General features: G+C 40.0%; 1 protein-coding gene across 1 annotated transcript in view; it reads right to left on the bottom strand.

Moving 5' to 3' along the window:
- Positions 1-3,652: 3,652 nt before the first annotated feature.
- Positions 3,653-19,271, bottom strand: part of LOC135714821 (uncharacterized) — a 464,202-nt gene continuing 448,583 nt past the window's right edge. Inside the window, exons 14-16 of the mRNA XM_065238233.1 lie at positions 5,139-5,316; positions 5,033-5,044; positions 3,653-4,961 (exon numbers count right to left, since the gene is read on the bottom strand). Of these exons, the coding sequence (XP_065094305.1) occupies positions 3,986-4,961; positions 5,033-5,044; positions 5,139-5,316 (1,166 nt within the window). The 3' untranslated portion in view covers positions 3,653-3,985. The remainder of the gene's footprint in view (positions 4,962-5,032; positions 5,045-5,138; positions 5,317-19,271) is intronic.

The raw sequence follows: 19,271 nt of genomic DNA, 5'->3' as shown, positions 1-19,271 counted from the left end.
GTTGGGGCCTTCAACCGAAATCCGAACGCCTCCGTTAGGGATGTGGCTAAGAAGCTGCACCTAAGCCGAAGTTTTGTCCAGAAGGCCAAAACTAAGGCTGAGCTTCGAACGTTCAAGGTACAAAAGGCCCCTTATCGCGACGAGAAGCAGAACAAGTCCGCCAAAACCCGTGCCAGGAAGTTGTACCTCAACATGCTGACGAAAGTTGAATGCTGCATCATGGACGACGAAACATATGTGAAGGCCGACTTCAAACAGATCCCCGGCAACCTGTTTTTCACGGCCAAGGATAAGTTCAGCGTTCCGGAGCATGTCCGCACTCAGAAGATGTCCAAATTTGCGAAGAAATTCCTGGTTTGGCAAGCCATCTGTACGTGCGGGAAGCGGAGTGCACCCTTCGTGACCCAGGACACGATGAACGGACAGGTGTACATAAAAGAGTGCCTCCAGAAGCGGCTGCTTCCTCTCCTGAAGGCCCACAACGTCCCAACAATCTTCTGGCCGGATTTGGCCTCATGCCACTACTCCAAGGACGTGCTGAAGTGGTATGCGGACAATAAGGTCAATTTCGTGCCGAAAATGTTCAACGCTCCCAACACTCCGGAGCTCCGCCCCATCGAGAAGTACTGAGCGATTATGAAGCAGCACCTTCTTAAACGACCTAAGGTAGTGAAGACAGTCGAGGAACTGAAGAAAGTATGGGTTTACATGCAAAAAACGGTTGATTCACAGGTTGTGCAGAATCTTATGGCCGGGTTTAAGGCCAAGGTGCGGGCATTTGCGTATGGACTGTAGATAAAATACGAGTAAAATGGTAAAATGAAGTTTAATAATTATTTCTCAATCCCTGAAAATTTGATGGCAATCGGATGAAAACTCGAATTTTGCGAATCAATTTTGTGTGTGGCAATTTCATCGTGGACACCCTTTATTTGTATGTTGTTTACATTTTTACAACATTGTTTACTTAAAAAAACTGTTATAAAAAAGTTATACATAAAAAACTGAATTTAATGGGGTTTCCATCAAAAACGCTTCATATCTTCACAAGTATTCGTCATACAAATTTGATGTCTTCAACAAAGTTTCATATTTTTGTAAGTACTACAACTTTGCCTAAAAAATTACCCTTCTATCTCTTTTGCAAAAAAAGTTATTTTTCTTAATTTTTTCCTAGTGTGCCATGATAAATATTGAAAATCGTCATAATATGCGCAATGTTTTTGTAAACAATTCTTTTGAAGACAGTTTTTGGATTAAGTCAACGGTTTGACCACAAAACAATTAAGTTCACCAAATTGGCATTTCCGACCACTGTGCGTTGGTCCCCGGTTCATGAGTTGATGGGTCGATAGGTAGGGTCCAGGTGTGAGAGCTGCCTTCCTGGCACGTCGGTAGCATTGGTGCTCAGTACGGAAAACAAGATCGACGGAAAAAACAAACCAAAGTAAAATAGCAGTGACCGTCATAAATTTTTTTATGTAATATACAAAATGTAATTAATGAAAACAATTTTACTTTTATTTTTGTAATCAGTACTCCATTCTCACCCCTCTGTTGTAATTGAATGATTGTTGGTGACCTTTTTCAACGCTATGATGCGTGAAACAATATTTTTCAATGTTTGGAAAAGTCATAAATGGCTCATATTCATCATAAAGGGTGATACGGTCAAAATTTGGTCAAGGGAAAACGCGTGTAAATCGGTGAAATCGTTTATTTAAAAAATCAAATTAAATTCCTTTTTCAAGTTCAATTAGTATAAAATTCAGGAAAAATATTCAGTTAGGCTTCCGCTTTTCCAAATCCGAATTGCCGGGCCTTACGCTTGACCCCTGCCATCAGATTTTGTACAGCCACCTTGTCCACCTTCTTCGCCGCAGAAAGCCAGTTTGCCTTGAACTGCTGCTCGCCCTTAGCAGTTTTTTTGGTCTTCTTTAGGTTCCGCTTGACAATAGCCCAGCATTTCTCAATTGGGCGGAGCTCTGGCGTGTTGGGAGGGTTCTTGTCCTTGGGAACCAACTGCACGTTGTTGGCGGCGTACCACTCCATCGCCTTTTTACCGTAATGGCAAGATGCCAAATCCGGCCAAAACAGTACGGAACAACCGTGTTTCTTCAGGAAAGGCAGCAGACGTTTATTCAAACACTCTTTCACGTAATTTCTTGGTTGACAGTCCCGCAAGCTATAAAAATGCTGCTTTTCAAGCCACAGGTACAGTTGGCTTGCCAAACCAGATATTTCTTTGCGAACTTTGACAGTTTCATGTGCTTGAAAACATCTGCTACCTTTCCCCTTCCTTTTGCCGTATAAAACTCCTGTCCCGGAAGCTGCTTGTAGTCGGCTTTGACGTAGGTTTCGTCGTCCATTACCACGCAGTCAAACTTCGTCAGCATCGTTGTGTACAGCCTCCGGGATCGCGCTTTGGCCGTCGTATTTTGTTTATCATCGCGATTTGGAGTCACTACCTTCTTGTAAGTCGATAGTCCGGCTCGTTTTTTGGCTCGATGCACGGTTGTAGACGATACACCCAGCTTATTTGCGGCATCTCGGAGAGAGAGGTTAGAGTTTCGCTTGAAACTACCGGCAACTCTCTTTGTCGTCTCAGCGGCTTCCGGTTTTCGATTTCCCCCCGATTCAGACTTCCTGGCTGTCGACAAACGTTTCCCAAACACTTTAATTACATTTGTAACGGTTGATTTGGCAACTTTTAGCGATTTTGCCAACTTTGCGTGCGAGTAGCTCGGATTTTCGCGATGCGCGAGCAAAATTTTGATACGCTGCTCTTCTTGCTTGGACGGCATTTTGACAACTGAAGAGTGAATTCCAAAATCAAAATAGGAGCAACATTCTACACACACACACCTTCAAAATGAGGGGTGTTCTGGTTTTTTAAATGCAAAATTGAAAGAAATACGTCAAGTTGATATTGACCAAATTTTGACCGTATCACCCTTCATGATATATTATCATTGTACTTGCCACAGAATATAGCAAATGTAAAAACGGCACAGGCTTAGTAAGCTCTAAGCTGCTAAAAGAACACTTTGTTGAGAGTCGGCGTTAAGAAAAAGGAGACATGATATAATAAAAGCAATTAGACTGAGAATAAGAATTTGCATGCCTCATGTGAGCCGTATTATAAAATACCAAAGAATTTGCTACACTTCACCTCATTACTTATAAAATTTGCCAATGAGTACTGTTTACATATCTTTACTTTAACTTAGCTCAATAGCATTTCTTGATTGCAATCGAAGCATCCACCCACCAGCACCACTCTGCGCTGTCTGCTGATCCATGCTGGCCGGAGAGGCCAACCGTAAGATATTTTTTTATTATTATTATTATTAGCTGTAACGTAAAAATTAATCTAAACCTATTCCGGTGGCAGATAAAATAAACAGTGTAGGTACTGCTTCGGTAAGTTCACTACACTCTTTGATCACTTACCGTCTGTACTGACTGTGCTGCATCGTAACTCCGGTTGATACCTAATTCACTGTGGATTGTTTTCAACAATCCAAATGACGGTTCAAACACGGTACGGAGCACTTTTTGAACCAGTCCATGCCGCACTGTTTGGTTTGCGCTCATTTTGAAAGGCGTGGGAAATTAAATTAAAATAAAATCTTCGAAACATGTTGTAAATGTATGTACAAACAAATCAACGAACTGGGAGAGAATGCCAATGTGTATAATATAATTGATATTTACGCCATCCGCTTGGGGCTGGAATCGAGCCGTCTCATCCGACGATACAGTGTGTTTACAACAGCAGATATCAAACTTTTCAACGATTTTAGTTTGCATTTTAGTTTTCTATTGCTCAAGGGACAGCACTAAGGAATCTCTAGGAAACAATCAGCCTTGTATTCGCCATTTGATTTGTGATACCCTGAATCGAAATGCATATGAACATATTTCATCGCTCCAGACTACTGGATAACCAAGGATGACCAGACCGCAATAAGTTCAGCTACGCTCACCTCAGTCCGAGGGCTTCGATGCTAAGACAGAGTTCTTTGCCATTCTGAACGGTCCGCTCGGTGGACCGTGTCCGCGTCTTATCGTTCACATCCGAAGTTAGACTCGAAGTGCTATTGCTACTGGTGGTGTGGTTCAGCAGATACGACTGTGGAGAAATGGGGATCTCTTCGATTTTCTCCAAGTCCTGGGCAACGCTGGCCGACTGTTGCTTGTGGATAGTGCGCTGCTGTTTGGTTCCGAGTGATACGGAAGTCGTGGAACTGATGGATGGAATCGACGATAGGGTTCCCATCCGGGCTAGCTGTTCCCGGTCGATCGATATGGAGGAGATTGTGTCCAGTGTGGCTTTTTGGCTGGTATGCATCGATGAAGAAACGTCGTCTTTGTCCAGACTAAACTGTCGCCTTAGGAAGCGCGTTGATCCCGGTTTGCTGGAGCAATCTAATCGATTGATTTGGTATCCGTGAAATCTGTTCTCCGTGCACTGGGACAGATTGCTTTCGCTGGGACTGAGACACTTGTAGTAGTTGTACGGTGAGCTTAGGTCCATCAGTTCTTCGATTCGTTTGATCAACCGAGTCGAGGTCGTGCCTGGTGGAGATGGATTCAGTCGATTGAAGCTGGAGGTCGCACTGAGGAATGTCGTTTCCGATACGATCTCGGACAATTTCCGTGCCTGAGGACTTGGCATGGCCGTTTTCGATTGGAAATCGGTCATATTCAGTGTGTAGTTGTTGGCGTTACTCGAGTTCGAGTCAATCGAAATCGACTGAGCTAGATGCGGGTTGTCGCTTGCTACGGGTGGTGTGATTTCCACCTTCACATCTATCGATTCACCCGTCACCGACGGTGAATGGCTGGATGAATGATTGGCGGTGGAGCCATTGTGGCTACCGGAGGCAATCGTGTACTGTTGTTGATTGTTCTGTTCCGATTGAAAGAGTGATTTTCGAAGTATTGCAATGTCGAGGCTGAAAAAGGCGATTACGTTATTTATATATTAAAATGCAATTGAAATTAAGTGTGGTGGTCAGGAGCTTACCCATGTGATTCCCTGTCAAATGGCAGCATGGAAAAATTTACGATTTCAAATTGTAAAAAAAAATAATCCCAATGGGAAGAATGAACTTTCATTCAATCGGACTTACCCTATTGGCGGTGGTGTCGGAAGCACTTTGTCGAAGCCCTTTTTGCCCAGCAACCAGTAGGTGTGCATTTTGCCTTTCCCCTTTATCTCGATTGGTCCACGTGGTTCAATGATGTAACTGCCGGCCTGCTCCAACAGGTTGCACGTTTGCTGGGACATATGGATGCGCCACGAAGAACCTGTTGGAACAGAACGGATAAAGCGAATAAACATCGATTACGTTTATCATGTTTGAAACGTGAAATGATTTGACGAATGCGTGAGAATGGAGCAAACAATCTTTATTTTAATGATTTATTATAGAAAAGGAGCAATCAATCGTGCAATGGGTGTTTTGGTCAGTTTAATGAAATGATGCATTGATTCGATGTCTATAATTAATTAGATCATTAAAATGGCGTGATCCAGGTTCTATTTCCCTACAAACTCTTGTTGGTTTACGAATAATGAAACTTTACATATATCATAAAGCATTCCCTCCATTATACCATGCTTGAATAATGAACTTTTATCTAGTGGTAGTTTTTTGTGCTGCCATAATCCCACATATCATTTAAAGTTTTTTTTTTCTCGAGTTCAATCAGGATTAATTTAGAATTATGCTATGAATTTCTTTGAGGTTCTGTTGAGAATTTCCGGTTGATTATTTTCAGAATTATGACAAAATGCTTACTGAAACTGTCGACAGGTCTCTACTCAGAATTACTTTGCATACTTTAAAGAAACTCTTTGCAATTATCTTTAGAATTATACTGGTAATTATATGAATTCGCGGAATTATCTTCATATTAATCTTAGAACTATAGCGCTCAAAATCATAAGGGCCTAAGAGCAATTATTGATTTTCTCTTTTGTTAATAACTCAGTTGAATTTGACATGGGTGCGTTTGATGTTGCTTTTGCTAGCTAATACAGCTATTTACTATATTCCATTAGAAAAAATCGGAAAATTAGTTAACTTAACTGTAGTAATACAAAGAGAAAACCGTTGAACAGAATTGATCATCACAGTTAGGCCCTTATGATTCTGAACGCTAGAACTCTACTCTAAAATCAAGTCCGACTCTGGTTATTGCTTTTGTGGTTCAGGGAAAAATTAATACGTTTTTTTGACGAAGGATTACATTTTTCGGCAACATATTGGGGGTGCAATTTCAAAAAACGAAAATCGACCGCGTAGCGAACAGTGATCAGGTTTTGAACACTTATAACTCTGTCAATAGCGAATGGATTTTAATTCTAAATAAGCCAATCGATATGAATGTCATCTACAAATCTGCTAAAAAAACACTTTATCAATTTTCAACAGGTCGCTATTGGAAATAACACAAAATTCCAACTGTTGCAGCGGAGATCAAAATTATCACCGATTGCCTGCAAAAAGCACTTTCCCCAACACAGATTTCAAAATCGAATTCCATCCGGTCTCGACGAACGGTGCTTATTCAATCACCGTGTGTGGTGGTGTCCGGTCGGTCGTCATCAGCAACAGCAGCAGCAGCAGCAGCAATGCTTTTGACGCGTGGCGTTGAACATCGTTTTCCAGTACACAACGAAAGGATGCCCGCAAGCAACGAGCTACAGTGAACGTCCATTCACCGAAGAAAGAGGAAGAAACCGCACCGCTACTGATTAGATTCCGCTGTGAGCCATCTATGTCAAGCACATCACCCTCGTTTCAAACAACATACAGCTCGCCAGCCTCATTCGTGTTGAACACCTTAATAGCTCAGCAATACTCAACCATAACGACAAAACGGTTATTCTCAGGACCACCTGTTGTTTAAGAATAAAATTTCATGTATCCAGCAATTAAACGTTTGTGGTCAAATGCGCTAAAGTATTGAAGTGGTACATAAAAATTCTCGCAATGACCGAATACCACATGACCTTGTCAACTAACCAGAAACACTTCGAATTAAGGTAAGGTTTTCTCCAGGACGCTGGAAAAAAGCAAACAAATCTCGAATTTATATGATTGATCGCGAATATCTTGCGATTGCAAAATTTTAGCAAGAAATTTCTCCAATGAATTTTTGATTTTTTACTATAATCTATTAAATTAACCAAAAATACGGTGCATTTTGTGCAAGAAAATGCATAGTTTTGTCATCAGAAAACGTTATGGGGAAAAGTGGTTTCCCTAGCACAGTCACCGAATATTCATTCCAAGCACGTAATCCTAAGTCAAATCAACGGTCGTGTCTTGGATACAACTTCTTACTTTTTTATGGTGGAATAAAACTACTTCGTCCATGGTTTAGAACTTTTGAACAGGAGGGTCTCCTGTCTCCATGAAACCGCAGAGATTGGTCATTTACAAAAAACTGTAAATCCCCTTTTTTTTGATCATGCATGGCTCTCAACTTGTTACTTCTAATACGTTCATCAGCATCTTCCATCCAATAATTCCCAACAGTATCCAAATGTCAGTCTAGGATCTTAATGCTGGTTGCAGTTGTTTGATGACTAACTGCTCATTGTATCTGCTTGTTGTTCCTTCATATTTAGTATCCTTGGTTGGTCATGCCGGAATCGCATATTAATCGCCCTGAAACTGCTGGTGGTTCCGATTGCGTTCAAGAAAACCGTGCATCAGATTGTCTCCGTTACCTCCTGTGTGGTTACCTTAACAATTATGTTAGCAGCATCTTTCTTAATATTCCTGTTGCCGTCAGCGAAGCCAATTGCCAATGAGTGTAGAGAGACTGCGAACCAGTAATATGGGATTCACTGACTCCATCAGCTTCCACAGTCATCGTTCCTCACTGGACTGTAGTTGATATCGTACATTAGTGCTGCAATCGGAACTGCATGCTGCAATGATCCTTATCCATACAATTGGCTCTTGGTCCGGATCCTATGGCCATCTGGGGGTAACACGTATTCTGGCCTATTTTACGTGACGTGGTGACTCTGACTTTTGGACGTTTGGACTTCCCCAAAAACAATTTTTGACGTAGGACTACGTCTATGATTTCTATATGGGGGTACACTTTGTGAAAACCGAAAATGGAACATGTAACAAAAAAATGAAAGATTTTGAACGTTAATAACTCAGCTGCCCCATGACTAATTTCAATAATTGTATCACCAATCGATCAGATATATTTCTACACATCTGTTAAATTTAAGACTTAATTTTTTTTAAATGTCACTATTGAAAATTGCACGAATGAGCAACTGTTGCTTTGAAAATTATCACTGATTGCCTGCAAAAAGCGATTTCCCTAACACAGATTTCAAAGTTGAATTGTATCCACTCTCACCAAACGGTGTTTATTCACTCACCGCATGGTGAGCGGTGGTGTTCTCCAGTACACAACGAAAGGTTGCCTGCACACAGCGAGCTGCAGACCACATGACCATCCACAGAAGGAGGAAGAAGCCGCACAGCTATTGATCGGAATCAGTAGCTCTTCGTGAGTCGCTGTGGGCCATCTATGTCAGTGCGTGATACTAAAGAGTGTAAACAGAGAGAACCCCGCTCAAATTCCTATTTCTTCACAAAACACAAGCTTCTGCTGCAGTTAACAAATAAGATTTATTGTAAGACCACGTAGTCCTATGTCACCATTGCTTACAACCACATAGGGCTGTCCCTTGTAGTTTTTTTTTTCAAAAGCCGTGTGGACTTTCTGTAGAGATTCATCCCGTTAAAAGCAAAAGGACACGGAGAATCTCGTCAATTATACAATCTCCGATTACCATTGAAGACCATTTCGCTGAAAAATCGACAAAAATATAAAAATGGCACTGACAAAAACATTTTCTTTTCCCCCTTACTTTGAAGTAAACAAAGTAGTAAACCTTAGCAACGATTGGCAAAATGTCAACAGAAAAAAGTGATGTCGTTTTATATTATATTTTGTGTCATACTTGTCATTGTGTGCCGGTGTGCAGAGGTTGATTACCCCTTCTCCTCAAAAAACACAACAGGGTACTTTAAAACTTTATTTTTCGGAATCGGTTCCTCTCGACTAGGACACATTTTTAAAGCTTTTTGCCTGAATCACGAGCACTACAACTAGACCTGTGCGCCGCCGCGCTACGCCGCCGCCACCGATACTTTTTCACACGCTGCCGCTGCTGAAGTTTTTGACTCGATGTGCCGCCGTGATGAATTTTGATACGCCGCCTTTAACATTTTTGAAAATATAAATATCTGTTATGTACTTTTAAATTTTAGAAGACTGCTTTTTGCAAAACACTGCACAGAACTATACAAAAAGGATCAAATTAATTTTTACTATTGACCAGATTTTATGAATCGTCAGCTGGTTCCGGAGATGCAAACAGAACATGTTCAGGTTAGTATGTATCAAAAGACTATAATATATCACGTGAGAATACAAATACAAAATCCCTGGTATCCCTGAGCAAGTGTTCAGACTCCCTAAATAATATTGTAGTAAATTCATAAATTGAATTTGGCGTTCGATGGCTGTTAATTAAATCCAATTCAGGAATATTAGTTATAATTATTGTAAAAATCACTAGTTCCGATAGTGTTCCAAAACGTTACAACGATGTTTTCGGCATCAATTTTTATATCTGTGTTATCTTTAACAAGTCACATATAAAGTTATACAATACTCTGGTATGAATTGAAGTTTAACATGTGACAGCCACCTTCAAACTAGCGCAATTTATTCGCAGCGGCAGCGGTAGCGAATGAATGGAGTTTACCGCGGCAGCGAAATTCGCACAGGTACCTCTAATATATCTGTTAACGAAACAACCATTGTATTTCCGGTTTGGCTAGTTGAGGTCTTATCAGTATATAGTGAGGTTAAAAATGACCGGAGAAGGTAAAGGTGACGTGGCTGGAGCGTCTGGTACAAACAGAGTATCGATGAATTTCGGATCGTTTGAAAATTACGTAACGGGTGACGACTTTGAGGTGTATGAGGAAAAGATGATTCAACACTTTCCTCTACATGATGTCCCGGAAGATAGAAAAGTGGCGTTCCTTTTGACGCATTTAGCAATGGACACTTATGCCATTCTAAAGAAACTCTTGCAACCAGTGAATCCTAGTGATTTAGTGAAGTCACTGAAAAAACACTTCAGGCTAGATGTGAATAAGATTTCCGAGCGCTACCATTTTCATCAGGCAGATTAAAAAGTGGGTCAATCAGTTGCAGAATGTGTAGTGGAGCTTAAAGCTCTCGCGGAAAAGTGTGAGTTCAATGCGTGTTTGCAAGAAGCGCTACGTGATAGGTTCGTGTTCGGTGTGTACGATAGCAGGCTTGGGAATTGGCGGAAAAGGATAATAAGGTGCGCGAAAACGTGTTGAGTACGCACGTGGTGCAATACGGTAAACCAAACCGAAGCAGAAGCAAAAGTCGGTCAAAATTTGTTAGTTGAAAAATCAAAATGTCCGAGAAAAGTCTGTGAGAAATGTGGGTGCGACCATGAACAGAGAAAGTGTTCAGCGAGAAGTTGGAAGTGCTTCGCGTGTGGTAAGAAGGGCCATACGGCAAACGTGTGTTACAGCAAAAGTTCGAAGCAGTATCGTAGTTATAGTCAAGAATCCAGGAGAAACCAACCCGTAGGTACGGTTGATGCTGGCGAGGACCTAGTGTAAGAAATCGCTAACCTCCGGGTGCAGCTGAACTCGGTGGAAAATGAAACTCCATTGAGAAAAAGCAGAGTGGTAACGGAAGTGTTATACGTCGAAGGTCGACCAGCTGAATTTGAAATAGATAGTGGAGCCTGTACAACGGGAATAAACGATTGCTTGTATAAAAAGTGTTTTCGAACATTCCGTTCTTCAAGATTAACGATGAATTTTCAATCATAACGGGACAGGGAATCAAGGTAATCGGGGGATTTAGTGCAAATGTATCTAAAAACCAACGTGGTCCGGGCATAAAGCTAGCGCTAGTAGTGATTGAAAGTAACAAGGCTTTCAGACCGCTGCTTGGACGCACATGGATGGATATTATCTGGCCCGGATGTAGGATTAAGTTCAAGGAGAGCATCGTTAGTATGAACCATGTTGAATGTTCCCTTATTCATTCCATGCGATTGAAATACACTGGAGTCGTTTTTTACGCGGAGGATACGTGCCGCGTAAAAAAAAACTACCAAATGTAATTTGTAACGACAATACTTTCATTCGAGATTTCGAAGTGGAGGTTATCATAGAAAATAACGTGAGTCCTATCTGCCACGTGGCTTATTCGCCTCCTTTTCAACAATGCTCTGCCATTGAAGCCGAGTTGAACAGACTTTGTGAGGAGAATATTTTAAAGAGAGTATCACATAGAAAGTGGGCTTCTCCTATAGTGGTTGTACCCAAATCCAATGGGAGTTTGAGGTTGTGCATTGATTGCAAAGTGACAATTAATCCTTATATACGATCGGAACATTACTCGTTACCGAGAATTGACGAAATTTTCGCGCAATTGGCGAATTGTAAATTCTTTTGCGTGATTGACCTTCGTGGGGCTGAATGCTGAATGTTTTAAAGAATTCTCAGCAATATTTCACAATTAATACACACATTGGACTTTTTCAATATGTTCGATTGCCTTTCGGTGTGGCAACTGCACCATCGATCTTCCAAAGCATAATGGATCAGATTTTGGGGAAAGTAGAGGGTTGCGACGCAGACGATGTGCTAATTGGAGCAAGAACATTAGAGGAGTGTAGACGTATTTTAGATCATGTTCTAGAACTCTTGAGTCAGTATAACGTGAAGATAAACGTTGAAAAAAGTTTTTCCTAGAATCAGTGGATTATTTGGGTCACACTATTCGCAAAGATGGCATAAGACCAAACCAATCTAAAGAAGATGCAATTGTGAACGCTCCATCTTCGAAAAATATTAGTGAAATGCAATCATACCTTGGGTTGTTAAATAACTATTCTAAATTTATACCTAACATCTCAGCAGAACTAAAAGTTATGCACAGATTGCTTCGGAAAAATTTAAATTTTGTCTGGGATAGAGATTTTGAAGAGTGCTTTTCAAGAAGCTTTTTTGAAGAATAATCTGTTACAGCTCTATGATCCTCAAAAACCAATAGTGGTCGCGGCAGATGCTAGCCCTTATGGTGTGGGCGCTGTTCTATCTCACATTGTGGACGGAGGAGAAAAACCCGTTCTTTTTGCCTCTCGAACGAAAAGTTGTGAACGCTTAGTGTGTAAAACATTGTTTATTTTGGAAAAACACCTAAAACATAAAAAAAGTGAGAAATTTCGAACAATGGGTCCGATCAGCATCAACTTGCAGATCAATTCTGCACAAATGGTTTTCAGAAAAATTGTCGTTTCGCGAATTGGCAAAAAGCGTGAAGTGCAGTAAATCTACAGTGTTCAAGATTGTTAAGATGTTTAGAGAAACGTGTTTTCTTGAGGACTTACCGAAAGCTGGGCGCAAAAAGGGGGCATCGGACCAGAAAAAGAAGCTGGCAGCAGTACCCCTTTTGAAATCGCATAAACCGTGTTCCGTTTGTGAAATTGCCAAAAAATTGGACATTAGCGTTCAGAATATAACAAAAAAACGTAACAATATCAGAACCTACTAGAAGCAAAAAGCACACAAAAGGACGGATTCACAGAAAGCTTCTTCGAAAATATGGTCACGGAACTTGTATGACGTTATCCTTTGATGGACGACGAGACGTACATCAAATTGGATACAAGTACACTTCTCGGGTCGCAATTTTTCAACGCTGAGCAGAGGACAGATGTGCCTGATGATCTGCTATACATCCAAACCGAAAAGTTTGGAAAAAAAAAATTTGGTGTGGCAAGTCATTTGCTCCTGTGGCTTGAAGAGTTCTTCGAATTTCAAAACGGGAGATCGATTTTGTCGATTTTGTGGCCCAAACTGCCCTGAACTGCGTCCTATCGAAAGATACTGGGCGATAATTAAACGGCATCTTAAGCTAGATGGAAGAGAAGCAAGCTCTGTTGACTGCTTCAAGAAAATTTGGTCTGCAGCACAACGAAAAGTTAAAAAGAAAGTTGTACAGAATCTAATGGGCGGTATCAAGAGAAAAGTCCGAGGATTCTTCAGAAATGAGAAGTAAACATTCAAACTCACGTAAAATCGGTCATATGTATGTTGATTTTCATTTATATAAAAAATAGTTGTTATCCTGCTGTTTAGCTGTGTGCGAACTTGAAAGGTGCTTATTCAACCTTTTCCTGGTTATCCAATAATCACCACACAGCTTTCTCTTGAAGCCTTAAATATTATTTAAGTTTTTTTCGTTGGAGGAATTGATTGAGATTATTTTGCTGTGAGATTGAAATTAACCGAAATTAGTTATAAGCACACCACCAAATTATTAACCCTGCACCGAAACCTGGAATCGAACTTGAGACGACCGTATTGGCAAATCTTGACACTACCAACTTTGCTACGCCAATACTTTGAATTGCCGTAAACAAATATACATGACTTTGTACAATAATACCGTTGAGTGGATGATTTATAATAGTGCACATGAATCACTTTTCTCGACTAGTTACTTCAGCTTTGTAAAGGAGCAGAGTAAACCTAGTTGACTATAAAAATGCTTCCAAAGTAGTAGAAACACAGTTTATTAGCTGAATACAGGTGTTTAGTTATTCACAGATAAAAATTCTGAATTTTAATAGTGATGTAAACATTCATTCACGTAAACTTGTATTTCATTTCACGCAACCGAGCTACTTGTAAACAATGTTGTTTACAACAATGGGATTTTGTATACAATATTTGCTACATTGCATGAAATGTCTCAGAACTTTACATGATATATAATGTAAACTTATATGATATGTGACGCTCCATTTATGTGCATCATACTGAACAGAATTTTACACTACTTTTTCGAACTGTGTTGAAAAAGCACTTTTGATGTTTATGTTATTGAGTAAGCGTGGTTGGTTGTGTAGCAGCCATCAAGTGAGTAATGTTTTCACTTTATTAGCTTTGTTTGGCAGCTACAAGTTGAATGTTGATAGAAGTGACATTAGCGTTTATTGGCTGCTGTTATTCAGTGCTACTGACAAACTGAATAATGGTTGTAAAAAAGTTGAGTAAACGCTCTCCAAAACTATTTGGCTAGCTTCTGCTTGTAGCTGTATACAAGCAGAAGCTAGCCAGAAGCTGCAGCTTTTTTTCAGCTACTTTACAGCACAACGCTGGAAAAGTTGGCTTATAAAGCTGAAAATGTACAACTACCAACTCGGAGATCAAACATACAGCACCCGGTCGACTCAGGCGACAAGAGCAAGCTCCGGAACACCCAGGGTCGGCTAGCTACCGGGTAATCAGAGGGTTTCGCGATACAAAAACGAAGAACTTTCACTTTTCATTAAACGCATTTATTCGCCACTTTCTGTATTTTGTGCGTGTTGTTCTGTGTTCACAATTTCGTGTAATATGTGTCGTATAGCCTAATCGCGTTGTTTACTGTACCGGTGCATACCACTGCTGCTGTTGATGGTGAATCGGTATGGCCGACACAGTGACTCCTGTCCTACTGTGCAGCCGGAACTCTCGCCAGATTGGCGAAGTGAGCGGATTACGGGCCAGCGGGTGTTGCTGGACGGTGGGATGGCAAGCGTCGTCCTTCGTTGGCACGATCGGTCGACCGTGGCAAGGCCACCTTGGTCAAGCCGAGAAGGGAAAACTCCTTTGCGATTATGGCCTACGTTTGGCCAGATAATAGTGTTTAGGTCCTTAAAAATTAGGCTCGGAAACTGTTTCTAGTGTCCCGAGCCGGCCGTGTGCTGACGGATGACCTTTTTAAGGTCCAACATAAAAGAGGTCCTATCGGACGAATGCATAATTAATCTACGGTTTTTGTTGCAGTGTATTTAGTTACCTGAACGTTAAATTTCCCTAGCGCACACTAGCTGCTGCTAGGGGGGGGGGGCGGGGGGGGAGGAGTCGGGGAGGGGGGGGGGTCTCCTGGTTATCGTTCAAAACACCAACCACTGCACTTAGCTAATTGAAATGCGTCTTAGCACACGGACGCCTGATATTGAAAGAGGCCGATTTTGGGCAATGGCCGTTCTTTTCTTCCAATTTTCCTTCATCCCGTCATCCTTGTTTTGTATAGTTGTTTGAAGCTCTATGGTGGACATAACGTAACGGCACAACATTTTTACAGCGGTACAGAACCCTATCACTTCTGTGGTATACTGCTGTTTTTGCACAAGAAACGTGAAGGTTCTGAATATATAACATAAATGACAAAAACCTATGAATTTGTGACCAAACGGTTACAAATGTTAGTTTGGAAGCGCTCCCTTCATCTCTTCCGGAACAATCAACGTCTCTTGCCATTCATAAGGAAGCACAAAGAATCAACTCTCTTTTGGCCTGATCTAGCATCCTGCTACTACGCTCGAAACGAGTTGAAGTGGTCCCGAGCCAACGGAGTCAATTTTGTGCCAAAAGACATGAACTCACCAGACTCTTCAGATATTCTCATATGATACCATTCTATTATTATAAGGTATCCTGGAGATATCTGGCTATCCATCAATCAAAATCACTTTTTTTCTCATATGGTACTAGCTAACTCACAAATTAGTCTGAATTGTTGGACAGATGAAGATCTTCCGAATAATACCTGATCTCTCTTCAATATCCTTACTCACTCGAAAGTCTTTGGACTAATTTCCACGCCTCGAAAATTTTCTGTTATGATACAAAGTTTCTTCAGAAATTATCCTAAAGACCTTAAAGTGATCAAAGACATTGATGAAGACCACTGGAAGTTTTCAGGGTGATCTGGTATTATTTTGTAGATCGTCAACTGCCCAACATTTCAATTACTGCCTCTTGGATATTTTCTCGTGTTTCCAGGTGGCTCAAAAAATATTCCAAATATTCTGTCTACTATTCTGAAGACCTTTAATTGTTTAATAAATCAAATCATGTCTAAAAGATATTGTCGCAAAAAAGTAGGTTGATATAGAATTATTGCAAAGGCCTTAAGATGATCGAGGACGTGCGTAATGTTTCTGGATAATTCATATGGTGATAAGATATTTTTCTGAAGATATTCAATTGTTCATTAAATCATGTCCGTTCGATATTCTCGTATCATAGCATCAGGAATTATTCCAGAGACCATCATGCATCATGTTCTCTGTATATTTTATCATGACTTGAGGTCTCCATATTTTTTTCTGGTTAATTTCTCAAGGCTTCAGGCTGATGAGAAATTATTCTGAAAATCTCCAATTGTTCGATACATCAAATAATGTATTTTTAAAAATAGCAGGATAGTCAGATAGTATTCCAAAACCTTTCAATTTTTCAAAGACCATCATAAGTTACTTTGTATATTTTGTCAAGACAATGACCAGGTATTATTCTCACGATCTAAAAGTGGTCAATAATTCCAACCATGTTTCTCAGAAAATTTATAACAGCAATCTTTTCACAGACCTTTAGTTGATCAAATACTTGCATAAAGCCTTTTTGATACTTTGCGAATACTTTTGGTTGATCATATTTCAATCTGAAGATCTTGAATTATTAAACATATCAAATCATGTCTCCAAGATAGTTTCACAACATAGCAGGCTAATTAGTAAGTATTTATAAAACTTTCAATTGATCAAATACCTACAATAAGTATATTGGATATTTTTTCATGACATCAGATTTATCAGGAATTTAGGTCAGCTATTCAAATAATGCGCCTAAGAAATTTCTTTCAGAGAGAAGGTTAATCAGGATTTTTTTTTGCAGAGACCAACTTTTGGTTAAAAAAAAATGTATAAGGTTGTATCCAAGGCACGACCGTAGATTTACGTAGGATTACGAAAGGTACTTCTGATGTTACAGCAAAAGTATAGTAAATATTAAATTGATTTCTTAATTCTTTATCAGTGAAAAAAGTTCGAAAGGTTGAAAATCAAAAACAATTTGTGAGCTTGTTTTTGAGGTCCTCTGTCGGTGTCCTGGACGATATGTCTTGGATACAAGCTCTTACTTGAACTCTTTAGTTAACTCTTTTATCAGTCAGTGTTTATTGTGGTCTTGAAAGCATTGATGAGTTGGAAGCTTGGAAGCCAGTTTAGAACAATGCTGTGGAATTTTTCATCGATGTTCTTGGAGATGATAGTGATGCGGAAATGAAATATGTATTAGGGAAAACACATCAATCACAGAACTCAGCATACTGGACAGTACCTACGTTTATGCTTTTTGATTCAGATTTTAAGCCCCTTATATTAACATAATTCAGAAAGATCTTTTTGGCATATTTCTCTTAATAGGAGGGGCTAAAAATTTGTAAATTCGAGTTTTTTTGCTTTTCTCCAGAGAAAGCCTTACGTTAATTTGCAGTGTTTCTGGCTAATTGATATGGTCATGTGGTATTCGGTCATTGCGATAATTTGTAAGTACCACTTCAATACATGATGCAAGAGCTTTGAGGGTGATGTGGCTGGCACCAAGGCGAACGCAAATTAACTCATAAACAACAATAATTTGTGGTGGTCCTGAAAAGGTCCGTTTATTCGTGATGGTTTAGTAATGCTGAACTATTAGGGTGTTCAACACGGATGAGGCTGACGAGCTGTATGTTGTTTGGAACGAGGGTTACGCGGTTGGCATAGATGGCCCACAGCGACTCACGACGAGCAACTGAATCCGATCAGCGGTTGAGGGCAGCCTTGATAGCTAGCTGCTTGCGTGGAGCTTTTCTTTGTGTACTGGAGATCACCTCCACTCACCACACGCGGTAATTGAAAGAACACCGTTCGGTGAGACCGGATGGAATTCAATTTTGAAATTTGTGTTAGGGAAAGCGATTTTTGCAGGCAATCGGTGATATCTTGAAAAGTGATAAAGCCTTAATTTTAACAGATTCCCAGATAAAATTTCCTATCGATTGGCGTATTAAGAATTAAAAACTTGTATTAAGCATTTTAGACGATAATTACAGCTGCACATGTTTTTGGAGCCTAGTTATTAACGAAAGCGAGAGAGAGAGAGAGAGAGGGAGTCGATGAAGAGAATCGAGATTGATCTATTTGAAAGTTAATGCGAGAAGTGTCCAGAAAATACTATTTAATGGTCCTGGAAAGGACCGTTTTGTCGTGATGGTTGAGTAATGCTGAGCTATTAAGGTGTTCAACACAGATGAAGCTGGCCAGCTGTATGCTGTTTCGAACGGTGACGCACTTGGCCCACAGCGACTCACGATAAGCAACTGAAACCCGATCAGTAGCGGTGCAACTTCTTCTGGGCTGCAGCTCGCGCTTGCGGGCAGCTTTTGCTGCTGCTGATGATAATCACTGGATACCACCGGTGAGATCGAAATGAATTCGATTTTTAAATCTGTGTTAGGGAAAGCGCTTTTCGCAGTCAATCTGTAACAATTTTCATTATTAAAGCAACAGTTGCACATTCGTGCAATTTTCAATAGTAATCTTTTGAAAATTGCTTAAGTGTTCATATTATCAGATTCGTAGATGACATTCCAATCGATTGCCTTGTTTAGAATTAATATTCATTCGCTATTTACAGAGTTATAATACCCTATATCTTCTATCCTATATCCTATATCCTATATCCTGACTACTTTATCTATCATATCATATCAGGATATATCCTATATCCTGACTACTTTTCGTAACGCGGTCGATTTTGGTTTTTTTAAATTGCACCCCCAATATTTTGCCGAAAGACGTAATACTACATCAAAAACCCTTTATAAAGTCCTCTATATATTACGGCAGACAAATGAAGTCTTGTTTAGTTGAAGGTGCTAAGTCTTGTTGTTGATCAGACAATATTCTGAAAGTCTCTATTGCCCAATAACTCAGATCACGATTCAACATATTCTGTGAAGATTGCAGATTGATCAATAATTGTTTGACAGACCTTTACTGCCCATAATCGCAAGTCAGTCCCATTTATAAAAAACTGAAAATGAGAAAACGGCGTTCAAAAATTTTACAAGTTTTCTGATTCCAAACTTATTTTGGAGGGGTAAATTTAAAAATAAACGTACAATGTTATAAAATGCATATATGTTTACCAAAAAATATTGGATGAAATATCGTGAAATTTTTATTTTATGGACAAAGACGGAGTGGGACTGATTTGCGATTACATTTAACGTCAATGTGAAGAATAACCGCAAGTCAGTCACAATTC

Source organism: Ochlerotatus camptorhynchus, unplaced genomic scaffold, assembly GCF_037179485.1.
Source record: "Ochlerotatus camptorhynchus isolate MF236.1 unplaced genomic scaffold, CSIRO-AGI_Acam_v1.1 ptg000004l, whole genome shotgun sequence".
In the NCBI taxonomy this organism is placed as follows: domain Eukaryota; kingdom Metazoa; phylum Arthropoda; class Insecta; order Diptera; family Culicidae; genus Ochlerotatus; species Ochlerotatus camptorhynchus.
This window is presented reverse-complemented; position numbering and strand designations above follow the sequence as displayed.